The 24,000-nt window shown below is 42.5% G+C and overlaps 2 protein-coding genes across 4 annotated transcripts in view; one reads left to right on the plus strand and one right to left on the minus strand.

Moving 5' to 3' along the window:
• The window catches only part of TMEM167A (transmembrane protein 167A), a 257,207-nt gene that overhangs the window by 89,249 nt on the left and 143,958 nt on the right, over positions 1-24,000 (plus strand). The window lies entirely within an intron of this gene.
• The window catches only part of XRCC4 (X-ray repair cross complementing 4), a 132,370-nt gene continuing 117,012 nt past the window's right edge, over positions 8,643-24,000 (minus strand). Inside the window, exon 6 of one of the 3 annotated variants that reach the window (XM_042450922.1) lies at positions 8,643-9,110. In XM_042450922.1, coding sequence (XP_042306856.1) covers positions 8,962-9,110 — 149 coding nt within the window. In that variant the 3' untranslated portion in view covers positions 8,643-8,961. The remainder of the gene's footprint in view (positions 9,111-24,000) is intronic. The other 2 variants (XM_042450920.1, XR_006102086.1) reach the window with 2 other exon arrangements.

Raw genomic sequence — 24,000 nt, forward strand, 5'->3', positions numbered from 1 at the left:
CAAACACTGAAGGTATCCCAAATGCCCATCTTGGCTTGGAATCTTAACACCAGCTCTGACACACATCTTAAAAGAAGGTAGTGGTACCAAGAAATCCACAAGGGCTACAAAGCCCAAGATGATTATCAATTTTCAGAAGATGTTTTCCAATTTGAGTATACAAAACCTGTTTCTGACAAGGCAGCTGCAGTGGTGGATAAAAGGAAACTGACAGATTTGGGCTGGAAGCCTCTTGTATAGGGCTGCTGGGGATGAGTGGGCCTACCACCAAAACTCTTCAGAATGTTATAGAATGATCTGAAAGAGCCAGTGATCGGGTGCAGGATAACCCATTTGATTGGGTCACAAAGACCATGAAGAAGAACAAAGAAAATAATTTCTTGAGCACTTTGAGCACACAGACCAAAGAAAGATACAGAGGGGTGAAAGTAAAGGGCATCATCTGGCCCAGGAGTTCCCGACCTGTGCTCTGAGGAGCCCTTAGGGCTCCATGTGCACTGCCCAGGTGCTCTACAGCCATTCCAGGAAAATGAAAGAAATAAAAATTGAATGAAATTATAGAATAAGAATATATTCTTATATATACACTTGTCCCTCCACATTCACTGGGGCTGGGGCACAGGACTGCAAATAACAAAAATACTATGTTTTTACCTGAGGAATCTCTAGGTCTCCCAGTGCAACACTGTGGTCAACATCTGCCAAACATTGACCATAGAATTGCGCTGGAGGAGCTACAAAGGCCTAGTGGAGTGTTATCTCTAGGAATGTCTAGCTCCTTCAGTGTGACCTTTGGTTAAAATTGACCATAGAGTTGTGCTGGAGGACCTAGAGATTTCTAGAGAGAACATATTAATAAAATCCATCAATAATCAAAACCACAAAAGTCAAGCCGCAAATGTGGAGGAACAAGTGTACAGTGGTACCTCGGGATACGAAATACCCAGGTTACGAAATTTTCGGGATACGAAAAAATCCCATAGGGAATCATTGTTCCGGGTTACGAATGTTTTTTCGGGTTACGAAAAAACTTTTGGTGCTTTTTTCGGCTTTTTCGCACGGAATCGCGGCTTTTCCCCATTAGCGCCTATGGCAATTCGGCTTACGAAGGCTTTTCGGGTTACGAAAGCGGCCGCGTTACGAATTAATTTCGTAACCCGAGGCACCACTGTACTCCTAAAACCATTAACTAGTAAGACATAGGGTAGGCCTCTGAGGGGCTCCATCATAGAAATAAGGGCTCAGCGAGTCAAAAAGGTTGAGAACCCCTGATCCCATCTCTCACTAATCACTTTACTAAAGTTGATGCCTCTTTGCTTCTAACACATCCCTTGTGAGTTTCTGGCAGGCAGCTCACTGTGTTGTTTTGTTTTGTTTTTCCTTTTCCGTATTCAGTACAAGCTCCTGCCGTCAACGTTTAAAGCCCTCCATAGGCTGGCCCCTCCTTACTTATCAGACCTTCTTTCTCCTCACCTTCCCACCAGGGCTCTCCGTTCTGGTAGTCAAGGTCTGCTGTCCCAGGATTTCCTCTGCCCCATCTCGGATTTGCCCCTTTTCACTTGCTGCCCCTCACTCCTGGAACCTTCTTCCCCCACAAGCAAGAGCCATCACTTCTTTAACCAGCTTCAAAACAGAGTTGAAGACCATCCTGTTCAGAGAAGCATTCCCAGGCATTGCATAATTGTCGCTTGCTATTTGATATTCTTTTGATGCCTGTTTTATCGAACCATTTCCTGTATTGCTATGTACTTTATATGTATTAGCCTACTACCCCCACCACCTTTCCCTTCTCCTTTTATGTCATGTCTTTTTAGATTGTAAGCCTGAGGGCAGGGAACCGTCTAATTAAAAAGATTGTATGTACAGCGCTGTGTAAATTTACAGCGCTTTATAAATAAAGGTTAATAATAATAATAATAATAATAATAATAATAATAATAATAATGTCATTTGATCTTAAAACCAAGGTTAGCTGCTTGGGCTGTTTTAATTGTCTGTGATTTTAAAACTAATTTAAAATGTTCTTATTTGTCTATTTCATTTCCTAAATGTTCTTATTTGTTGTTCCTCACCTCAGGGTCTCTGGCAGTTTGAGAGGTAACAGAGATATGCTTCAAATAAATAAATAAATAAATATTTAAAAAATCAGTTTTCAATTTCTTTTATTTTTAAAAGAAATCGGAGGATCGTTTTTGCATCGAATATCTTGTTAGAGACTCAAAGTATCTTCTAATACTATTCTGTGGACCACTAGATACATAACAGAATACAAGAGTACAATTTATTGGTTGTTCTCAACCCTTTCCTTATTTCTCAAGAGAACATCCTGTGACTTGGCAGTTGTCCGTTGTCTGTTTTCTCCAGCCAGCCTCTCAGGACATCCCTTCTCTATAAACTGAGTTTCGAGAATGCTTCCTTCTTGTTGAAAATCCCTCTCATTCGTGCAATGCTATTGTATTTACAAAAATGATCCATTGGGCTTAGGAGAAATGGAATTATCACATCTTAAATTTGTATTCTTTCTCAGCAGGTCTCTTGTGTTATGAAATAAAACATTTTTCTTCTTTCTAGTCTACAAAATCAAGAAAGATGGCCTGAATCCTATTTAGAATGTATAGCAAATATTATATTAGGATCTTTGGCATTAATATACATATAGAAATCTCTAAGCTTATGTTCTCATTGCCTGAAAAATCTTGTGTATCAGCCCAACATCTTCAGATATTTCACAAGGGGATTAATGTGACAAAAACATTTTTCTCAAATGAGCCCATATGGACTTGTGAATTGATTCTTACTCAGTCGATGGCACTTTTTTGTTGTATATTTGAATGTTTCAAAACCAAAATGTGTTGAGTTGCTTTCAGAAGCCCCTGAAGGAGAAGTGCATTTGGGCTTACACAAAAATAAATAGCTACTTTGTGATACCAGTGGCTTTCCTGTGAAAATGAAAGCAGGGGTGGATAACATGCTAAATGTCCAGTACATTAATTATACATTTAAATGTGCCTATATGATTTTAAATTTTAAATCATATACTCGAGTTTTTGTGCATCTAAATTATTGACATTTTATATATGCTTTTTAAAATTGATTGTGCCTTGTGCTCTGCTTTACAGATGGAAAAGATGCAGTATTTGAACAACATGCAGTTTTAGTAAATAGCTGCTATATGTCACTGTGCAGCTTTTGAAAAGTGAGATGAGAAATAAGATAACACAATAAAACTCCAAACCATAGAAGGTTTCATATCAAAAGATACATTTGATATTTGTCCAGAGTTGTAGGCCTGCTTTTCTTTTCAGGAGTGATGCATCCTGTGAAATAAAGGAATAGGCAGAAAATGATGAAGGTGATGGAAACAGTTCCAGATAATCCTTTGAACTAGCTTCAGTTTATGCAAGGGTTGCATTCCTGGACTCATGTTGTAAGTTGAGAGTGATATAAATGGGAGGAGCCAGTTCTTTCATTGGAGACCAGTGTGGTTAGTTCTGACAGAGCTTGAGTAACTATGAAGTTAACAATTCTACTCAGCCCACCACCAATTTTAAAGAGGTTTAAAGACTAAAGCATTACAACTTACCTTTTCCAGGCCACAGAAATGTGCAGATGCTCTCCGGAAAGACCAAAAGATGCAGAACTGCTGATCCTAAGAGGGCTTGGTTGAGGTGAATTGTCTGGCTATTAGATGACCCTCCCCCCTTCAAAGAAGCACACAAATAGGTAATAGCTGTGTTCCTCTGCTATGCCATCTGCATTCTTCCCAGTTAGAGAAAGTACATCAGGAGAGGGAGAGGGAGAATGCACAAGAGAGAGTCCATTTCCTCCTATGCTCTTTCAAGACGTCTTATTAAGTCTTGTTTGTTCTTTTAAACTGATGTCTGTTTTTAATGGATGTTGTATATTTCTTGGTCTGTTTTGTTCCCTACTTATCAACTTTAAATTTTGTTTCACCAAGTTCCATGCAAAATAGATTCAAACCATCAGATACCACATACCACACCATGGAGAAAATTTAGTCAGTTTATACTGGACTTGTATGAAAATGTTTGGGATGTCAAATGAACACTAAATGTCAGCTTGCCAAAATCAGATCATAAATGTGCATTCCAGAGCAAAGGGCAAAAGCCTTGAGTCTACTGGCACTGTATGCCACAATACATCTCTGGATCTTGGCCTATGATCTGCTCGATTTATTGGGGCTGCAAGATGGATGACTGTATCCAATCTGTTGCAACTCTTGCAGCCAACTTGAATCCAAATTTTTAAAAAGTGTATTGTTCCTTTAATATTTCAAAGCAAGTAAATATACATTAGGAAGTATTACATTAAACTACCTATCTATTTGTTAATTCTTCATCCCTTTCTATATTCCTAGCTTGCCAGTATAATGTACTCCTCTGCCTTCTTAGCTGTTATCTTTTTTTCTTTTTTGCTGTGTAAAGTACATTACATAGTGTTTACAGAACAAGCAGGGTTTTTCATTCATATTTCTATACTTTTCATTATGGAAGTTGAACCATTATGGAATACTCTCTCTCTCTCTCTCTCTTTGCTTCGCGAACGAAGATCAGGACGGACGCATCCCGCCGCTTTGTAACAAAGCACGTTGGTGACTAAAAAGGCCAATCGGGATGAACAGGTCCTTGGGTGATGTTTCCAGGTTGCAGTTCTTTCTGCGTTGTCGTTTCTCTTCGAGGCTCGTTCGGCGTGAGCTTTTGAAGAAGGCTGCAGCGTCATGGATAGTGCGTCTCCATGCCTCCCGATGCGAGGCCAGGGAGGACCATTGTTGGTGATCTATCTGGCCAAGCCTGAGATGTTGTTTCAGGGAGCCCTTGTATCTCTCCTTTGGGGCGCCCCTCTTACACTGACCCGTGGCGAGTTCACCATAGAATACTATTTTTGGGAGGCGATGGTCCTTCATCCTAGAAACGTGTCCTGCCCAGCGTAGCTGCGTCTTCAATAGCATGGCCTCAATGCTGATGATCCCTGCTTGCTCGAGGACAGCAACATTCGTCACATAGTCAGTCCAATGTGCATTTAGAATTGTGCGTAAGCAGTGCTGATGAAAGCATTCAAGGAGTTGTAGGTGTTGGCGATAGGTGACCCATGTTTCAGACCCATAGAGGAGAATAGACAGTACAATGGCTCTGTACACACTGATTTTTGTGCTTCGCCTCAAGTGTTTGTTACTCCAGACTCTTTTGTGAAGCCTTCCGAATGCGCTATATGCCTTTGCCAGTCTGTGATCGATCTCTTTATCAATCTTGGCATCTGAGGAGATGATGCTTCCCAGGTAGGTGAACTGCTGGAAGGACTTAAGCACAGATGTGCCTACGGTGAAGTGGGGATGGTAGTGTTCTTCCTGTGGTGCCGGCGGGTAGAGAATTTTCATTTTCTTCAGACTGACTTCCAGCCCAAAGAGCTCTGCAGCTGTTGCAAAACAAGATGTGAGGTGCTGCAGAGCTGCTTCCGTATGGGCAACGAGGGCAGCATCGTCAGCAAAAAGCAGCTCACGGACTAGATAGTTTAGAGTCTTAGTGCGAGCCCTCAGGCGGCTTAAGTTAAACAGGCTACCATCAGCATGGTAGCGTATATAAATGCCGTCTTCTTCTTTGAGATCTGCCGTAGCCCTTTGGAGCATCATGCTGAAGAAGATTGTAAATAAAGTCGGAGCAAGAACACAACCTTGTTTTACACCATTAGTGATTAGAAAGGGCTCCGAGAGAGTGTTGCCATATCTGACTTGACCTTGCTGGCCTTCATGTAGCAGGATGATCATTTTGAGGAATTTGCGGGGGCATCCTAGTCGTTCCAGGATCTGCCACAGACCTTTTCTGCTCACAGTGTCAAAGGCTTTGGTGAGGTCGACAAATGTTACATAGAGTCCTTTGTTCTGCTCTCTACATTTCTCTTGCAGTTGTCTAAGGGCAAATACAGTGGTACCCCGGGATACGAAATACCCACGTTACGAAATTTCCGGGATACGAAAAAATCCCATAGGAAATAACTGTTCCGGGTTACGAAGGTTATTTCGGGTTACGAAGAAAATTTTGGTGCTTTTTGGCGCTATTTCACACGAAATCGCGGCTTTTCCCCATTAGCGCCTATGGGTTTTCGGCTTGCGAAGGCTTTTCGGGTTACGAAAGCGGCGGCGGAACGAATTAATTTCATAACCCGAGGTACCACTGTACCATGTCTGTAGTGCTCTTATTAGCTCTGAAGCCACACTGGCTTTCGGGGAGAAGTTCTTCTGCAATGGCAGGAACTAATCTGTTCAGCAGTATCCTTGCGAGGATTTTTCCAGCAATGGAGAGCAGTGTTATACCTCGGTAGTTCGAGCAATCCGATTTTGCTCCTTTTTTCTTGTACAGGGTGATGATGACTGCTTCAAAGCCTGGAAAGGTGTTTATGGAATACAGTGTGGTATAAAATATGGCAGAAAATGTTAAACTTGAAAAACCAAGAGAAACAAATATATGAAATTTGAGGATCATGAAGAATGTAGAATCACAAATTTGTGACTGCTGTAATGGGAGTTCCATATAGGAAATATAATCTTGTTAATTTTGGCATTTCTTTTGCTTCTGCCCAGATTTAAATTACACCATTTGTCCCAGTAGCAACCCGCACAGACTAAGGCTGAGCCAGAAGAACTGAATGTTTTACACAAACAATTCACAAAAAATGCCAATTTCTCTATAGTTTTATTAATATCTAGAGAAATATTTGCCTATCAGATTGTACTAAACAGTCTTGCTCTCACAGCTGGATTTCCTTGCCTTCAAAGAGATCATTGTGTAACTAAATTTCATTTCCCATGTAGTGCAGTTATGCCATCCCACCCACAATCTAAACACTGGCAGGCTGTGATTGTCCCTGCAATTCATACACGAGAGAGAAAGGAACAGTAACTTGTTGGAGAAAAATGGGACTCTCTAAGCATGTTTATACTCCCCATGAAAATGCAGATTCACATTTTGGGGGTGCTCCTGGATTCAGCGTTGAACATGGAGGCCATAGGCAGATCAACTGCTTGAAATCCTCAGAGTGCACTGGCATAGATAAAACCAATGCACAAACAGTGCTTGTTCATAGAGAAACCAGATCTAGACATAGTAACACATGACTTAGTTATACCCCATTTGGATTGTTGAAATTTCCTGACTGTGGGACCTTGGGATTCCTTAAGCGTAGCTGAGGATAGCATGAGTGGCTGGAAGAGAATGTCCCTTTCTCTTTCCTTTCATGAAACCATCCCTTACCCCACCCTGTTGCAGGGTGAACAAGCGTGCTGTGCATCTCTTCCATGTTGGCTGTAGGAGCCTTAGGAGCTGAGGATACTCTGCAGTGTTTTTGTTGTATGTTTCACATTTGTCTACCATTAGAATTGAAGGCCACATAAACCAGGACTTAACAGTTTTAAAGAAAATAATCTATCACCCACACATTAACTGCAATTTGTTTTCTACTACAAGTTACCCCAAGGCACTTGTGCTCTGCAACAGCCATTATGACTACAAAGTCACACATCCACAGAGCTACACTACGAGTGTTATGGATTTGTTGTAGCACATAATGTCTCAGAAGATTTTTTTTTTAAAAAAAATCATGCAACAACCACAAAAACCCTCTTCATTTGTTAAGCAAATTACTCTGAATTCAGTGAAAAGCAGGATAGCCACTTACATACTGCTGAAAGAAGATGAAAAACATCTCCAAGAGACCAGACAAAAGAAGCCATAGCTTTGGATAAAATGTCAATAGAATTACTGCAATGAAATGGAAAGGAAATATTATACATCTCACGATACAGCAGAAAACTTTGATCAGTATCTGTGTGACTGCCTAGTCTGCTCCTATATGTGGAAGAGCAGCTTCAGTGTCCTTCTCTTCTTTCATATGGTTTGTTTTCTTTAAAGTGAACATAGAAGGGATAGCCACTCAAAGAAAAATACAGGACTGCCCTTTATAAATAGGATTCTAGCCACGTTAAAGGGTTTCATTCTCTAGATTCTAGCAATGCAGTAAGCCTAGTATAAATGGAATCAGAAGGTGAACATTTTCATTTGTTTTGTAATAAGAACTTCCCAGATTCCATAAACTGGAAAGAAAGGCTGTGAGAGTGAAAAAGAAAGAATGTGGAATAAAGTAAAACTAACAGTTCTGCCTTTTTGGGCAAAAATGTTTGGTTGTGCATTTGATTTTCTCTGTATTGAGTAAGTTCATGGCAATGAATTAGGTTTCTACCACTTTCCCACCCCTCACATTTTTAACAGCTACACAACAGGGTCCCCTTCATGCATGAAACAACCGTAGCAATTGAATATAGCCAGTGCAAACTGAGAATGTCTTTTGGTTTACCTCTGATAAGAACTTACCAAAATGTGCATATTTCTTCATAAGGAGCATAGAAATAGTTTGATGTCTCTCTCTCTCTCTCTCACTCTCTCTCTCTCTATATATATGGGGGCAGTGAAAGTGATCAGGCTTAATCATTTCTATTAGAAATGTCATACATAATTTTTGAAAGAGATAATCTGTTTCCGTTAAATATAATAGACTGAAACACATTAGAAGCTTTGACAATTCTGGATTTGGGAAATATCTTACTGCCGCCCATGAAAGTGTTTAACAGGTTATAAGACACCTTTCTGCCTGAAGGTATGGACTGCAGGCTTTCATCTCTGTCATGGCTTTATTGCTGCCACTTTGGTGGTCTGGTAAATTTTCCTTCCTAACCCTGGGGGAAGATCAGCTTCTCTCACACAAATCAACCATAGGCAGATCAACTTCTTGAAATCTTTAAAGTCTTGAGTGAAAAACATTGACCACTAGGGGGATCACACACACAACGGTTTTATTAGAAAAAGATAAAGCATTGTTTAATGTTATCTTAATGTAGAAATACCCCCCACAAGTGAAATGCTTTCTTTGGATAGACAGATAATTAACTGGAATTTAACAATTTGTAGTAAGACATAATCTTCTAGATTGATCAGATATCATCAAAAAGGTCTTCAGGATCACCACTGTTTTTTCCAGCCTCTGTAGCAATCCCTTTTGAAGATGCTTGCTTGCCTGATGATTTTGGCAGCGAAGAATCAAGTCTACAAATTTAAAGCAGACAATTTAGTTATTTAAAACAAGGTTAGATACAGGCATAGAAAGGCACATTTATCTTCTAGTAGTCTAATAAGAGATTACATTCAGTTGTAGGACAGAAAGAACACTTTGTAAGTTATATGTATGACTTTCTTTTCTATGGTAGAACTACCAGTACAATTATTTAGGTAGCAATACTTTCCCACCTAATCAGCCCATACCTCCCTGTAATATAGGACATTGATAATCAAAACAGTGTTACCATTACAGTTGCCTAACTTTGGTTTAGAAAGTCTCACTTTCTTTAGCCTTACACTGTTATTGTCATTTTAACCAGAATGGTTACAAAACGTTTTGAAGTCAATAACAGACCATTTATACTGATTTGCATATACGGTGGGGACTGCACATACAGTGGGGATGGAAGAGTTTCTGCCTTTCATCAGACAGATAGCATCCCATGTAAAACAAGGAAGAAAGAAACTTCTGATCATTACAGCAACCAAAGAGAGAAAACATGCAGGTGTAAATTGGGCTTATGCCTGTGTATATCAACTATAGGAAGCAGCCTATGATGTAAATAAATATAACTGATTAATGATCTTCTTTTAACAAGACACATTTATTCTATTACCTAAAGCCTACCACTTCTTCCTAACACTAAGGTTTAAGATATGAAGTGGTCATTTCATCATCTTATAAATTTAGTTAATCCCTCCAGTGCTATATTATGCAAGATTTCTTAAGTACTCAGTAATAAATGAGACCTTCAATATCTTGCTCCAATCATTGTATGAGATAAAATAGCTTTGTATAATATACTAATTTGACTGGCACATTTAACAAGATTATCAAGGGAATGTAAGACTAGTCACAGAAATTCTATATTCTCACAGGCTTTCCAATTAATATTTTTCTTTTACACATCCTCCCCACAGATAAAGAACATCTGCTTTGAGAGGATGCCATTTCCAAAATCTTTACAGTCTCTCTCTCTCTCTCTGTGTGTGTGTGTGCATCTTATCAAGCCTCAAGTATTGTTGCCAAATATTACCTATCTAGCATCTTGATTAAGCAGACTAACACTGCATTACATATATTCCAAATTAATTTGTCAAGTTTTTGGAGATATCAGATCTTAAGTCTGATTCTCATAGCTGTTTAGAGGGTGCTACAATCCATGGCTATTTCCCCACTGGAAATATGAGTGAGATTTGAGGAAGAGCAATGCCCAGTTATTCTAACTGAAAATAATAGGAACATGTTTTTTTTTGTTTTGTTTTTGTACAATCAGAAACAAGAAACTACATGTTGTTGTGTGCACAGAGGAGAGAAACTGGGCATCTTGGATGGTGCAGGGTACTTTTGTTTTGTTTTGTTTTGTTTTGTATAAGAGGTCAGCTAAAAATTCACAAGAAGACAAACAGCAGAATGGCAATAACATTAAAGATATGCCACTAATGATGTAACAAACAACTCTGGAACTAAAAGCTAAGGTAGCTTAAACTTATTCCACAAATACTTTAAAAGAAATGCTGAGGCAAGAGCCCTACATTTAATCATCAAACAAAGGAAGCTTGCAGATAGTACCAAAGTAAAATACAGTTCAACCAAATTACGGAGCAAAAATATTGGGTACAAAATTGTACTGAGTGCACCCACAGACATAAATATGTGTACAGGTGGCAGTTACAGAACAGGATTTTTTTTAAAAAAAAATCTTCAAAGAGAAAGTCAGCCATCCTTAGTAAGCAAAGTAACAAAATGCGGCTAAGCAGGAACCTGTTAGACATGGCATGAAGCCAAGGTCCTATTAACCAAGGCTCAAAGAAACATCTGGACTGTACATATCCAAATCTTGCCTTGAGTCATACAAAACAACAGTATTAGTAATAATAATTTCAGTGACTGTCAAGAAATGAATGTCACTAAGCTTTAGAAGTCCTTGAAAGTTTCTAAAGGCTATTGTAATAATAACAAAATCCTATATAATAGCTCAAAAAGAGAGACAAAACCAAAAGGGAGCTCCACTAATAAGTACTTATAAAAAATGTGCTATGTTCATAAATTTGATTGTTCTTGTGTGCTAGGACTGAGTTTCTATCTTTAAATTGGGCTTATGCCTGTGTATATCAACTATAGGAAGCAGCCTATGATGTAAATAAATATAACTGATTAATGATCTTCTTTTAACAAGACACATTTATTCTATTACCTAAAGCCACACTCCATTCCTAAGCACCAGAGTACAGCTTTGGTGCAGCTTCCGGATTCTTAGGATGCATGCATCATTTAAACAGCATACCTCCAAAGAGACCCGAAGCAGCTTTATTTTGGCAGTCTGTAACAGGCCCCTGTGTTGAATTTTGTTTTATATTGTAAAGTATTTTATAGCAAACAGTATAATGAATGCGGTTTTAAGACTGATTTCAATTTTAAAATAATTTACTATAAAACTATACTCTTGTAGAGTGTAGTATCTGCCCACATGATGAGAAATTCCAACATGCTAAATTAAGGTTTGGCAAAATACAAAGACATGGTTTGGAGAGAACCTAGAATAAGATGAACAGGTTGCTCACCTGTAACTGTGTTTCTTCGACTGGTCATCTGCGAATTCACACAAATGGGTTTATTCTGTGCCTGCGCAGCAATCCTCGGAAACTTCTAGAATCTCCAGGCAGAAAGCGATGTATCTTTCTGCAACTTTTTGGCGGTAGCCCCGCCCACCCATATATAAGGCCCCTGGTGGCCCGCTCCTCTTCAGTTCCAAATGAGCCGCTAACAGCGCGGCAACAAGCGTTGTCAAATGAGCAGACACTGAGGGGATGGATGGGCGGGTTTGTGTGAATTCGCAGATGACCACTCGAAGAAACACAGTTACAGGTGAGCAACCTGTTCTTCTTCGTGGTCTCTGCGAACCACACAAATGGGTTTAGACTAGCGAGCTGTAGTCTGTGGAGGAGGGAGTGTCAATAACCAATAAATCAAACAACCAATAAGTATGTAAACCAAACAACTGTGTTATTTATTGACAGTGCAACCGGTTAATGCATGGTAAAAAGTAACACTGCCCTCCCAAAGGCTGTGTCCTGTCTGGCCCTGGTGTCCAGCCTGTAATGTCTTATGAATGTCAATGGCTGGGACCAGACAGCAGCCTTACACACATCCCAGTACCATCAGGGGCTAGCCTGAAGAAAGAGGCTCCTCCCTCCCTAACTGTCATCGTTCGGCCTCTGAGGGAGACAGAAGGCTGGCCCAGTACCATCAGGGGCTAGCCTGTAGACAGAGGCTCCTCCCATACATTTTGTTTTGTAAACCGCCGTGATCATAGGAACGGCGGTATATAAATAAAATTTCAATCAAAAATTTCAATCCTCAAGGGGAATCCCCGTCAAGAAAGCTGAGGATGCGGCTACCGCCCTAGTTGCATGGGCTCTAACCCGACCTGGCAGGGGCTTTTTGGCCAGTTCGTAGCAAAGGCGGATGGTATTGGCCACCCATTTAGAGAACCTCTGCAGTGAAACTGGCAGCCCTTTTTTGGCTTCGGAGTAGCACACAAAAAGTCTCTCCGATCGCCTGGAAGCAGCAGTTCTGTCCAAATAGAACGCCAGTGCCCTCCGGACATCCAGGGCATGGATCTGGCGCTCAGAGTCCGTGGTCGGATTAGGAGCCAAAGTCGGCAAAACAATGTCCTGGTTGATGTGGAAAGCAGACATTACCTTGGGCAAAAAAGTAATGTCTGTACGGAGCACCTGGTCCTTGTGAAAACGAAGGAAGGGTTGGTCCACCCTCAGGGCACACAGTTCACCAGCCCGGCGGGCTGACGTGATAGCTACCAGGAAAGCCGTTTTCCAGGTCAGGAGTCTCAGGTCCGTGGTAGCTAAGGGCTCAAATGGCTTAGACACCAGCTGAGCGAGGACGGTGTCTAGACTCCACTGTGGTGAAGGTTATGCGACAGGTGGATGCAGGTTGTTAAATCCCTTAAGGAACCTTTTTATGAGAGGATCCCCAAACAGAGAAAGTTTGTTTTGAAACAAGTAGTGCGACGAAATGGCAGACAGGTAGCACTTGATAGAATTCAAGGAGAGACCTGCTTCTGTCAACGTCATAAGGAAGTCCAGGACCACAGGGATGGAGACACGGGATGGTGGAATATCCTTTGTCTGCAGAAAGGCAAGGAACCTGTCCCACTTGTAGGCATAGGACCTCTGTGTAGATGGTCTGTGCGCTGCCTTGATGATATCCTGAACACCAGATGGAAGCATGCTCAAGATCGAATCCTCCATGCCACCAATGGGAGAGACTGCATCTCGGGATGGTGGACTCGCCCGCCGTGAAGCAACAGCAGGTTGGGCCGGTGTTCTAAGCGGAGATGCTCCTGTGCTCGTTGTAGGAGCGGGGCAAACCAAAGCTGCCTGGGCCACCACGGAGTTATCAGGATTGCGTCCGTGTGGTCGGCCAACATCTTTGAGAACACCCGTGTGATCAGAGAAAATGGGGGAAAGGCATACAGGAGGCCTTGAGTCCATTTGAGTTGGAACGCGTCCCCTTCCAATCCTGGTTCTCTGTACCGGGAGCAGAATCCTGGGGTGTGAGCGTTCAGTCGAGAGGTGAATAAGTCCAGAAGAGGGGTCCCCCATCGATTGAAAAGTTGGGTCACCACGTCTGGATGCAGCCTCCACTCGTGGCAAGTGGAGGATGACCTGCTGAGCTGGTCTGCAAGGTCGTTCTGATTGCCGGGCAGATGGATGCACTGCAGTAAGATCTTGTGCTGTATACACCATTCCCAGATGCGGATGGTGACTGCCAACAGAGTCCTCAACTTTGTACCTCCCTGCTTGTTCAGGTAGTACATGACGGTGGTGTTGTCGGTGAGAAGAAGCACCACCTTGTCCGTGAGGACCGACTGAAAGGCTCTGAGTGCCTTTTCCATGGCTAGCATCTCCAAAACGTTGATGTGGAGAGTAGCTTCTGCCAGTGACCAGTTGTCCTTTATTGTAAGGTCCAGAGTGTGGGCGCCCCATCCTTGCAGGGAGGCGTCCGTGGTCAGAGAGAGGTCTGGCTGCAGGGGCAAGAATGGCATCCCCATGCAGACATTGTCTGACTGGAGCCACCATCGTAGGGACTTCTGCACGGTCCTCGGGATGGTGAGCAGCTTGGTAAGTGTGTCTCGGGGTCGAACACGGAGAGGAACCAAGATTGAAGGGGCCTGAGGCGCAATCTGGCCCACGGTGTAACGAAGGTGGTGGAGGCCAGGTGACCCATGGCGACTTGCACCACACGGGCCTGTAGACGCCTTCGGCGAAGGCAGGGCTGTAGGGATGTGCAGAGGGTTTGAAACCTTATCTCTGGAAGGTATGCCCTCATCGTTACAGAGTCCAGCGTGGTTCCTATGAAGTCGATTCGCTTGGTAGGAGTCAGGTTGGACTTGTCGAAGTTGACCTGCAGTCCCAATACCTGAAGCAGAGACAGGGCAAATTCGAGTTGCTTTAGCAAAATGTCGTTGGAGGACGCTGCGAAGAGCCAGTCATCTAGGTATGGGAAGACTGTGATTCCTCTTTGACGCAGGTATGCCACCACGGGAGCCATGCACTTGGTGAAGACCCTTGGAGCTGTGGAAAGGCCGAAGGGAAGGACCTTGTACTGGTAGGCCTGGTAGGCCTGGTGGCCGACAGCGAAAGCGAGGAACCTCCGGTGGTCCTCCAGGATCGCAATGTGAAAATAGGCATCCTTTAAGTCCAGTGTCACGAACCAGGAGCCTTCCTGCAGGAGTGGTAAGATAGAAGCAAGGGTTACCATCTTGAATTTCTTGTAAACAATAAAGTCATTGAGGGCCCGAAGATCCATTATGGGTCTGAGGCCAGAGTCTTTCTTCAGTACAGTGAAGTACCTGTAGAAGAAGCACCGTTTAAACCCAGAGGGGGAGACGAGTTCAATGGCGCCTTTGTCTAGAAGAATGCGCACTTCGTCGAGAAGGGTGTCCGAGGGGACAGTTGAAATGAAAGCTCCAGTTGGTGGGAGCTCCGAGAACTCTAGGGCATAGCCCCTACGGACGATGTTAAGTGCCCAAGAGTCCGTAGTGATGGCGGCCCAGGTGTTGAAGAAAGGGCTCAGCCTGTTGGAGGTGACGAGGTGCGCAGGAACACATCAGAACCTCTTCTTGCCCCGGCCATCCTTCTTCCTATAACCCTGTTGGTTTCTGGGTTGGGAAGATTGACGCCTGTCAGCTGGGGGAGCAGGCGACCGGGAGGATCGGCCTTGAGGATGACTGTCCTGATGGTAAGGACGATCCTGGGGCTGGAAGCGGTACTGGCCACCTGGATGCCAAGGGCGCTGACTAGGGTACCTCTGACGGGGGGACTTGGATGACATACCGTGCTTTCTGGCTGTGGTCTTCATCCTGTAGCGGAAGCTGAGCTTCTCGTCCGTGTCCCGGTGGAACAAGCCCGAGTTGTCAAAGCGCATGTCCTCTATAGCTGCCTTCGCTTGAGGGGTGAGATCTGAGGACCGAAGCCACGCATAGCGGCGGAGAGCTATGGATCCGCAGAGGACCTTCGATGCACAGTCCGTCGAATGCCTGGCGGAGATGATCTGCTGTCCGCCTATCAGGTGAATTTCGTTCCTGAGCGCGGACATCATGCGTCTCCTGTCATCTGGCAGGTCCGCAATGGTGGGGTCCATCTTTTCTACGAGGTACTGCACGTAGGCTCCCATGCAGGCCGCGTAGTTGGCCACCTTCAAGTCCAGGGCCGCTGAAGCGTAGAACTTCTTGGCCAATCCGTCCAGCTTTTTGCTGTCCTTGTCGACCGGGGGAAGACGAGGAGTTTGGAGCGAAGGTGAACTGGGCTCCTTCCACAATGGCCGAGTTTGGCTTTGGGTGGTTGGAGAGCCAAGACGGAGCGGATGGAGTGACCCGATAGAGGTTCTCGATCCTACGGGATGTCGACGGGATGGTGGCCGGTGCGTCCCATGAGCGCTTAGCGATCTTCTCTAGAGATGGTAGATACGCTAAGGCTGGTGGAGCTGGGGCAGAGCCATGGATCCTCCTCTCCACCGGGTCAAGGGCATCGTCCTCTGGATGGGCCACTTCCAATTTCAGGGCATCAGCCATCCGGATAACCCTGTCGGCGAAGGACCTGACATCGTCCGTGGGCGACGGAACTGCTGGGCCCTCTGGGACGAACGGATCCTCGTCGTCGTCGGAGAGGGGGGTGCAGAACAAGGGGACCTCGATCTGGACCTCGAAGGAGATCTAATGCGCCTTCTGGGCGAAAGGTCAGTCGTGCCCAAATCGTCCACCCCGTAGAAGATGCCAACCTGGCGATGGTCCCGTGAGTAGGCTCGGATGTCACGCTGTAGACGGGACGGGTCCACAGGGATAAGGTACTGTCCCGTGTGGTGGTCGTGTACCAGGTCCGGGAAGGCCTCAAATAGGTCCTGGTCGCGCTCCATGGGGTCTGGACACTCTGTTCCCAGGGCTCCATCCGCTTCAGCCCCCAGTGCGGCCCGATCCTTCCTTGGGGGGGGAGCGGGGGCGCTCCTTGTCCCGTGCCGTCGGTTGTGGCCTTCTCTCTGGGGAAGGAGAACGAGACCTGGATCTGCGTCTCTGCGGAGAGAAGGGGACATCAGAGTCGTGGAGTTCCCCTTCAGACTCAGAGTCTATGTCCACAATTTGCAAGGCGTCCACCGGTGCAGACAGATGGGAGGTGAGAAGGACTCTGGGCTCGAGAGGCACCATCCGGGAGGCAGCCGGTACAGGAGTCGGGGTTTTCACCGGCTCGGTGACCGGGGATGTAGACGGTACTGGCCTCGACTCAGGCGGACGCACTGAGACCATACTTGGAGGGTCCTTCTGACGGCTCTTGGCGGGCGGCGATGACGAGTGAGCCCTCTTCTTATCGCGGTTGGAGCGCTTCTCCCCTTTCCTCTTAGGGGCTTTGGGGGCATCCGCATCCCCAGAGGCTCCAGAACCGCCAGGTTGGCTCAAGACCTTTTCATAGAGCGCAGCCTTAAGTGTCCGGTCCCTATTCTTGAGGGCCTGGGCGGACATCGTCCTGCAGTGGGGGCAGTTGCCCGGAACGTGGGACTCCCCCAGGCAAAGGACACATCTGTCATGGCCGTCGACCTTGGGGATTTTCACCCCGCACTTAGTGCACTGCTTGAAGGAGGCTATGGTAAGAGAGATCCGTTACCAATCCGTACGTCAAGCCAAAGGTCAGAAGAATGGTCAAGCCGATTAGGGAAGTCCGAAGGAATGATCAAGTAAAAGTCCAAAGGTCAAAGCCAGAGATTCTGGTCCCCCCTCCCCCAATTTTCATAAATATTAAATAATCATTTATAATTGGCTCCTGAAACCTAGATAACTGTATTTTTCTGTCACAAAAAGAAGTATATCCTTTTGTTTAGGGACAAATCATACCCTAATAGGCTAGGAAGTAGACCTATGGTAAGTTACGTAAGTCACAAGTGATTTACACCTCTATGAGATCATCCCTACATACAGAAACAGCACCTCACAGGGGATTCTGTCTACATTAGGGAACAGCTCATTATACTTCTGCTTCTTGCTATTTTAGCAGAAGTACTTGATAAATATATGGACCAATGCTATGCTTCCTAAAATGAAAGATCTGGTCTTTTTCTTCTGAAATATTTAATGTGCTCAAGATTATAATATAAATGTGTTTTTCAGAAAGTTCTGTTACCTGAAATTCTACTCTAGTGCTCTTTAAATGTGAAGAGAGGTCAGAATCCTCAACCTATGTGTATTCCCATAGGCTTGTCAGAGGTCAATATGTTTGTGGAGACAGCAAACCTGCCACAATCAAGGACTGCGTCTGACCTGTATTCTCAGACGTCTATCCTTTCTCACATTCAAATGGAGGTGGGGACAGCCTGAGGTCCACGCCAACAATATCATAAAGGCTGGGCCATGATTTGAAATGCAGTAACAGCATTGGTCGATATGTGTTTTCTCAGCTGAAAATGAATGATACAAAACTGAAGAAGCAGATGTGAGACATCTCAATAGACCGAGCAAAGCATCCATCAAGTATTTAGTGTGATGGGATAATAAGAGTAAGTGAGAGGATAAGCAATGATGAGAGGAATGAGGTGAACTGATAGACAAAGCAACTTAAAGACCTTTGGGCAAAGTTCATAATTGCTATAGTAGAGTCAAAATTTCAACCCCCGCCCCAATATATGCTTTCTGGCATTTCTGAATGAAACTGACATGCTATATGGCACTATTAATAAGATGAGGGATAAATGTTTTTCTTTAACGTCATTAAGTGTGAGAGGCTAGAGCTGACAAAAATTGAAATAAGATCTGAATGTATGTGGAATACTCAGTTTTCACCATGTTGGCATAGTCCATCGTGTCAAAGGCTGTGTTGACACATTTACTAGAGCCTTGTTCTCAAACTCCCAGTATGGGATTTGAAGCATGGTCCATGTATTATGAAACATTTTCCTAGAAATTCTGACAACTACCTTGGAAAAGTACTTGGATTTGGTTATGTGCTCTGTTCTGTTTAATTTATTGGATTTGGTTATGTGTTCTGTTCTGTTTAATTTATTATCAGTTAACCATCTCACATTATGGTTATGAAGAGAATCTGACAATTTTTTCTATGAGGAATAAATTCCCTCTCTCATAGTTTAAAAGTGTATATTCCACATTGCATTTCCAGAGGTTTCAGAGTCCCTTTATCTCCTGCTGATGTGTAGCATAAAATTTTATATACACCTATTCATGTGGGTGATTCCTTAGCGAGGGAAACAGAAACATTTCTCACCATTAGTGTACATAACCAAGAAGTGTCCCCTTTTGCGTGGTACTGCAAGACTATATTGCAACTTGTATTTATTTGCTTTAAGCTTGATGAGCCAGTCAATTTTATTTCTGTTTATTTACGGCATTTCTTCAAAATGATCATTGTTCTTCATCCAGACAAAAGCTTGATGAAATCCCAGAAGGGATCCAGGGGCTGTCTGTGGGCCAAGAGGCAGAGGCAGTGTCAACTGCATAGGTTTGAGTGGGTGGGTGAGGGACATAACAAGAGAGACTGGCTCATTATTAGCTCAGTTTGATTTGCATGTTTGATTGAATATGGTCCTCATTGACTGGCCAGAAGAGCTTTCTAGTTCCCAGAAGTGAAGATTGCTCTTAGATTCAGTCCTTATTGGAGTTCAATTTTCTAAAGCCTTAAAACAGAAAATCAAACAAGAGCAAAAACTTTTGGCTTTCTTCACAGCTCTCTGGGATGGAAAGAATTTGTTGCTGTGTGATTTTGGGTCATTTCCAATTTATGGCAACCTTAAGGCAGGATATCATGGGCATTTCTTAGCAAGATCTGTTTGGGGTGGTGGTGGTTGTCTTTGCCTTCCTCTAAGACACAGAGTATGACTTGCCCATGGTCACCCAGGGGCTTTCCATGGCCAAGCAGGGATTTGAAGCCTGGTCTCCAACTGTCAAACCACTACATCATCCTGCTCTTGATGGAAAGAATATTTGCTATTGTTTCTTGCCTTTAAAAAATGGGCTTTTGTGACATGCAGGAAACTTGGTTGGGAAGAACAATAGAGTGACAAGAATTTTGCACAGTTTGTGACTAGTATTCAAACATCCTGAAGTGTTTGTGGAAATTATTCTGTGCAGAAATATATGTGGGGTTTTAACATGAGAAGTGTGATTTTTGGACAAAAAGCACTGTTTCTTTTTTTCTTTTTTTGCATACAATATTGTTGTTTTCTATCAAAAAATAGCAATCTTGTGCAAAAAAATTTACACAAAAAACCCTGTGCAAACCAGGTAACCCCCCCCCACCCCCAATAGTTTCACTGTGCAAAATCGCTGTTTTCTGCGCAAACTGCCAAAACTGACAAACTTTAATATGAGTAAACGTACACACAAAAATCTTGTGTAGCACCCTCCCCCCAATCTTGCACAGAAATTGTCACATTGTTTTGTTGTGCAATATTACCATTTTCTGTGCAAGGGTTTTGTTGTGGGTTTTGGCTATAGAAAATGGCAGTCTTCCACAAAAGATCACACATGGTTGTCTGATAACAGTATTTGTGTATGTATGTGCGTGTGTTAAACAGCACAGTTCTTGCACACGCACAAAAAGTATTTCTGCACAGATTAATATCACCAGACACACTAGAATGTGTGAATACTGGGTGAGAACTGCACAGGAATATCTGTTTTCCCTGCAGCAGGGAGAAAAGTGTATAAATTACTCTTATCCACTAGCATGGATGAAAACCCTGTGAGCAGTAGTTTGGGACCATACCTTACACAAAAATAAAATAATTAAAAAACAATTTTTAAAAAATATATTGAAAAAACACACTTTAAACATAACTCTGACTTTCAAGTAATGGGTATAGGGGGAGAAAACCCACCCCAAATATTGAAGTCTTCATGGAAATTGAAATATGCACTTGGCCAACAGACTTATTAAGACCAGCTAAAAGCTCATCAAACTCGTTGATAGTTATATGAAGTGTTTATTTTTAACTCATGATGGTGTTATCTTTGGCCTGAAACACACAGGCTAAAAGGTGCAGCCTCCAACCACTTTGAGGGCATGGTGTGCACATGAGGCACACCCCCAGATTGGCAGGAAGGTGCCCAAAGCCACCAGAAAAAGTGCTCCTTGATGATGGCTCATTCAGGTCCACAGTGGTGGCCCACTTTCAGAGCAGGCCATGTGGACGACACAGTTCCCAGCCAATTGGGGCTGGAGTGGTCAGAGGCCACTTCAAGCCACCACTCCACTTTGCCCCTTTGTTTCTCAAATGCCATGGAAATCAAAACATACAAAAAAAATAGGAACAATATCAAGAAAGAACACTGGATATTTGATTGCCTGCCCACTTCTTCTTTTCACCTAGCCATGAGACTCATATAGGAGGAGAAGCCAAGTCTCTCTGATGATATGTAATGGTCTGGGTAGAATGTAAAGGTGAGATGCCAAAAGGAGGTGACAGACAGTTTAATTACAGTCTTTATAAAGATATTTGCAGAGAGTCTACCAGGAATTTAAAGTTCAGTAAGGGATTCAGCGGTACTTATCTACAAGTAAAAACTGCACCTGCATTTTAAGTACAATAGGCATCTGGAATTTCCCCATAAACAAGATCTGAAGGCACTAATTCACCAAAGCACATGTGCAAATTCCACACTGAAGACTTCATAATTCCCACAGATTTTACTCTTTTCAGTGTTTAAATTAATACTGGAATAAGGGTTATCAATGAATTCACTGCAATATGATTGGATATAGTTTGGATTTTAAAATTACTACTTCTTCTACTATTAGTTCCATCTTTCTGCCAAATTGGGAAAGTGGCATACAATAATTTTAAAATATTGTAACAATCCACAAGATAAAAAAGTTAAAACACAATTAAACCACCATGGGAAAAATCTTCATTATGCAAAATAAATTTCACTGACAAGTACATATAGGTCTAAATTTCCTTATTATTAAGTAGAATTCTATTTAATAGAATAGAATATTATTGTTACATTAAGTGAAATAACATAGTGATATTAAGTACAGTAGAATTCTACTTAATTGTATGCATATTGTAATTATACACTCTGTAGTATGTAAATATCTGGACTCAAAAAAGAAGACTGGTCAACTAATCTAACTATCTTACATTGCTCAATGTTATGATGACTACAGACCCTGCTGGAGATGGTTCTGTTTTGATTTCATACGGCAGTGTCCCATGGTGTCTATCTGTCATTTGAATGGATTCCCCATTCCTGTATTCCCCTAAATCTAATTCAAAGATTTGGAAGTCCCTCCAGAAAAGATTTTGGGAAATTACAGGGTCCAAGAAAGGAAGGGAAAGTCCCGTTGCTTGAGTAGAATTCTGCTGCTGAGTTATTTGATGTATCCCATTATTGTTACATTAAGTGAAATAAAAAAGTGATATATAGACTTCTATATATAGTTATAACACTTATAACACTTTCTTCTCGCTTATCAACACACTCAGGCTTTGAGAATTAAATATGTACACCATAAAAATATCTCCAGGCCTGAGGTGTGTTAACAAGAGACATACATTCCTGTGGTTCATTTACACTTAAGCTCATTCCTGCATAACGAAATTCGACCACACATCTTGTCTGAGAAATACTTTTGCAGCCACTGTCTCTGTAGGGAGAAAAAAAGGATCTGATTACTTAGTCATGACCACAAAAGTATACACAGAACAACTATTTGGTTTGCCATGCTATTTGGACAAGGGCTTTTACAAACCAGGAACATTTTAAACTATTCACTAATATTCCAAGATTGACTTTTCTATTTAGTTTTTGATTATATTCCCAGTGATATGGGAATGCTCTGTAATTCTTTCCATGACAGAAAAACTACAGAATCTGGAGTAAATTCATTTATAAGGGCTCCTTGCACAGTGTACTAATTAGGAACAGTATGTCTAGCGTATACCTTCAATGGAAGATTAATTGTGAATATCTTGTTAAATATATCTAGGGGACTAGCCATCAAGAAACTGCTATCTTTTAGCCTAGACTGTTTACATTACTGCCTCACAACATGAGAGACAGGCATCACTTTCTCTCCTTTACATTGTTCCAAACCTGCTGCTGGTAAGGTAACATAACATTTGCTGCTGGTTCGTAGGCAAGACAAAAGAATGATCAAGACCTTATTGTATCAGAGTTTAGAAAGGGCCTTCCTTACAGCTTGGAGAATATCTGAAAGACCATGTCTTCCAATATGAACATATTTGAGTTTTAAAATTTTTGTGGGAGGGCTTTCATTTGGTCCTACCACCATCACAGGTACATCTGGTGATGACTTAGGAGACAGCCTTCTCAGTGGCTGCTCCTAGGCAGTGGAATTCTCTTCTGAGAGAACCTCAGTTGGCCTCCTGTTTGCTTTCTTTTTGCTGGCTGGCAAAGGCTGTTTGTTTAAAGAGGCCTTCAGCTTTTCACTGGTTGGGATAATGTAATAGGTGTTCTGGGTTTTTTTTTAAAAAAATGTAATAGGCTTTAATGTGTTTTTATCTGTCCTAAATTAGTGTTTTAAAGTGGATTGTGTATTTCAATGCTTTTTTAAACGTTTGTATAGCGTAAGCTGTTTTGAGTCCCAGATGTGAGAAAAGTGGGATATAAATTAAATGATAAATAAAGAATATTTTCCTATTATGCTGAAGTAATTATAATCATTGAGTCTGAAGATGAGTACCCTGATAAAGAAGATGACTTGCATTAAGAGGATAAGTATTAATAATTATCATAAACCTAGAAATGTAAAGAATGCTGGCACATTTTCTTGTCTTCAAAGAAAATGCATGACTGCTACTTTTTCTTTTTTCTTTTCTTTTCTTTTTTTTCTTTCTTTTTTCATTTTGGGAGTTTCTTTGTAAAAATTCACACATACCCCAATATTTTATTTGCGCAAAAATATGCAAAACTCTTTTAAATTTGTACATTTGTACAATAGGAAAGGGAAGGGGTGGCTTAGTGGTTAAGATGCTAGTTTTGATGATCAGAAGATCAGATGTTTGACAGTTCAAGGCCTAAGTGCTGCATGACGGGGAGAGCTGCTGTCACTAGTCCCAGCTTCTGCCAACCTAGCACTTTGAAAGCATGCAAAAGCAAGTATATAACTAGGCACCACTTCTCAGTGCGAAGGTAACTGCGTTTGGTGCAGTCATGCTGGCCACCAGAGCAGTCCTCGGACAACATTGGTTCTTTGGCTTAGAAACAGAGATGAGCACTTCTCCCTACAGTTGGTTACGACTAGAGATTCACACCTTTGCTTTTACCTTTACAGTAGGAAAAAAAACTTTGGAATTTCTTCCTTCTTGCAAAAGAGAAAATTCTCCATGGAA

This window comes from Sceloporus undulatus, chromosome 2 (genome assembly GCF_019175285.1).
Source record: "Sceloporus undulatus isolate JIND9_A2432 ecotype Alabama chromosome 2, SceUnd_v1.1, whole genome shotgun sequence".
NCBI lineage: Eukaryota > Metazoa > Chordata > Lepidosauria > Squamata > Phrynosomatidae > Sceloporus > Sceloporus undulatus.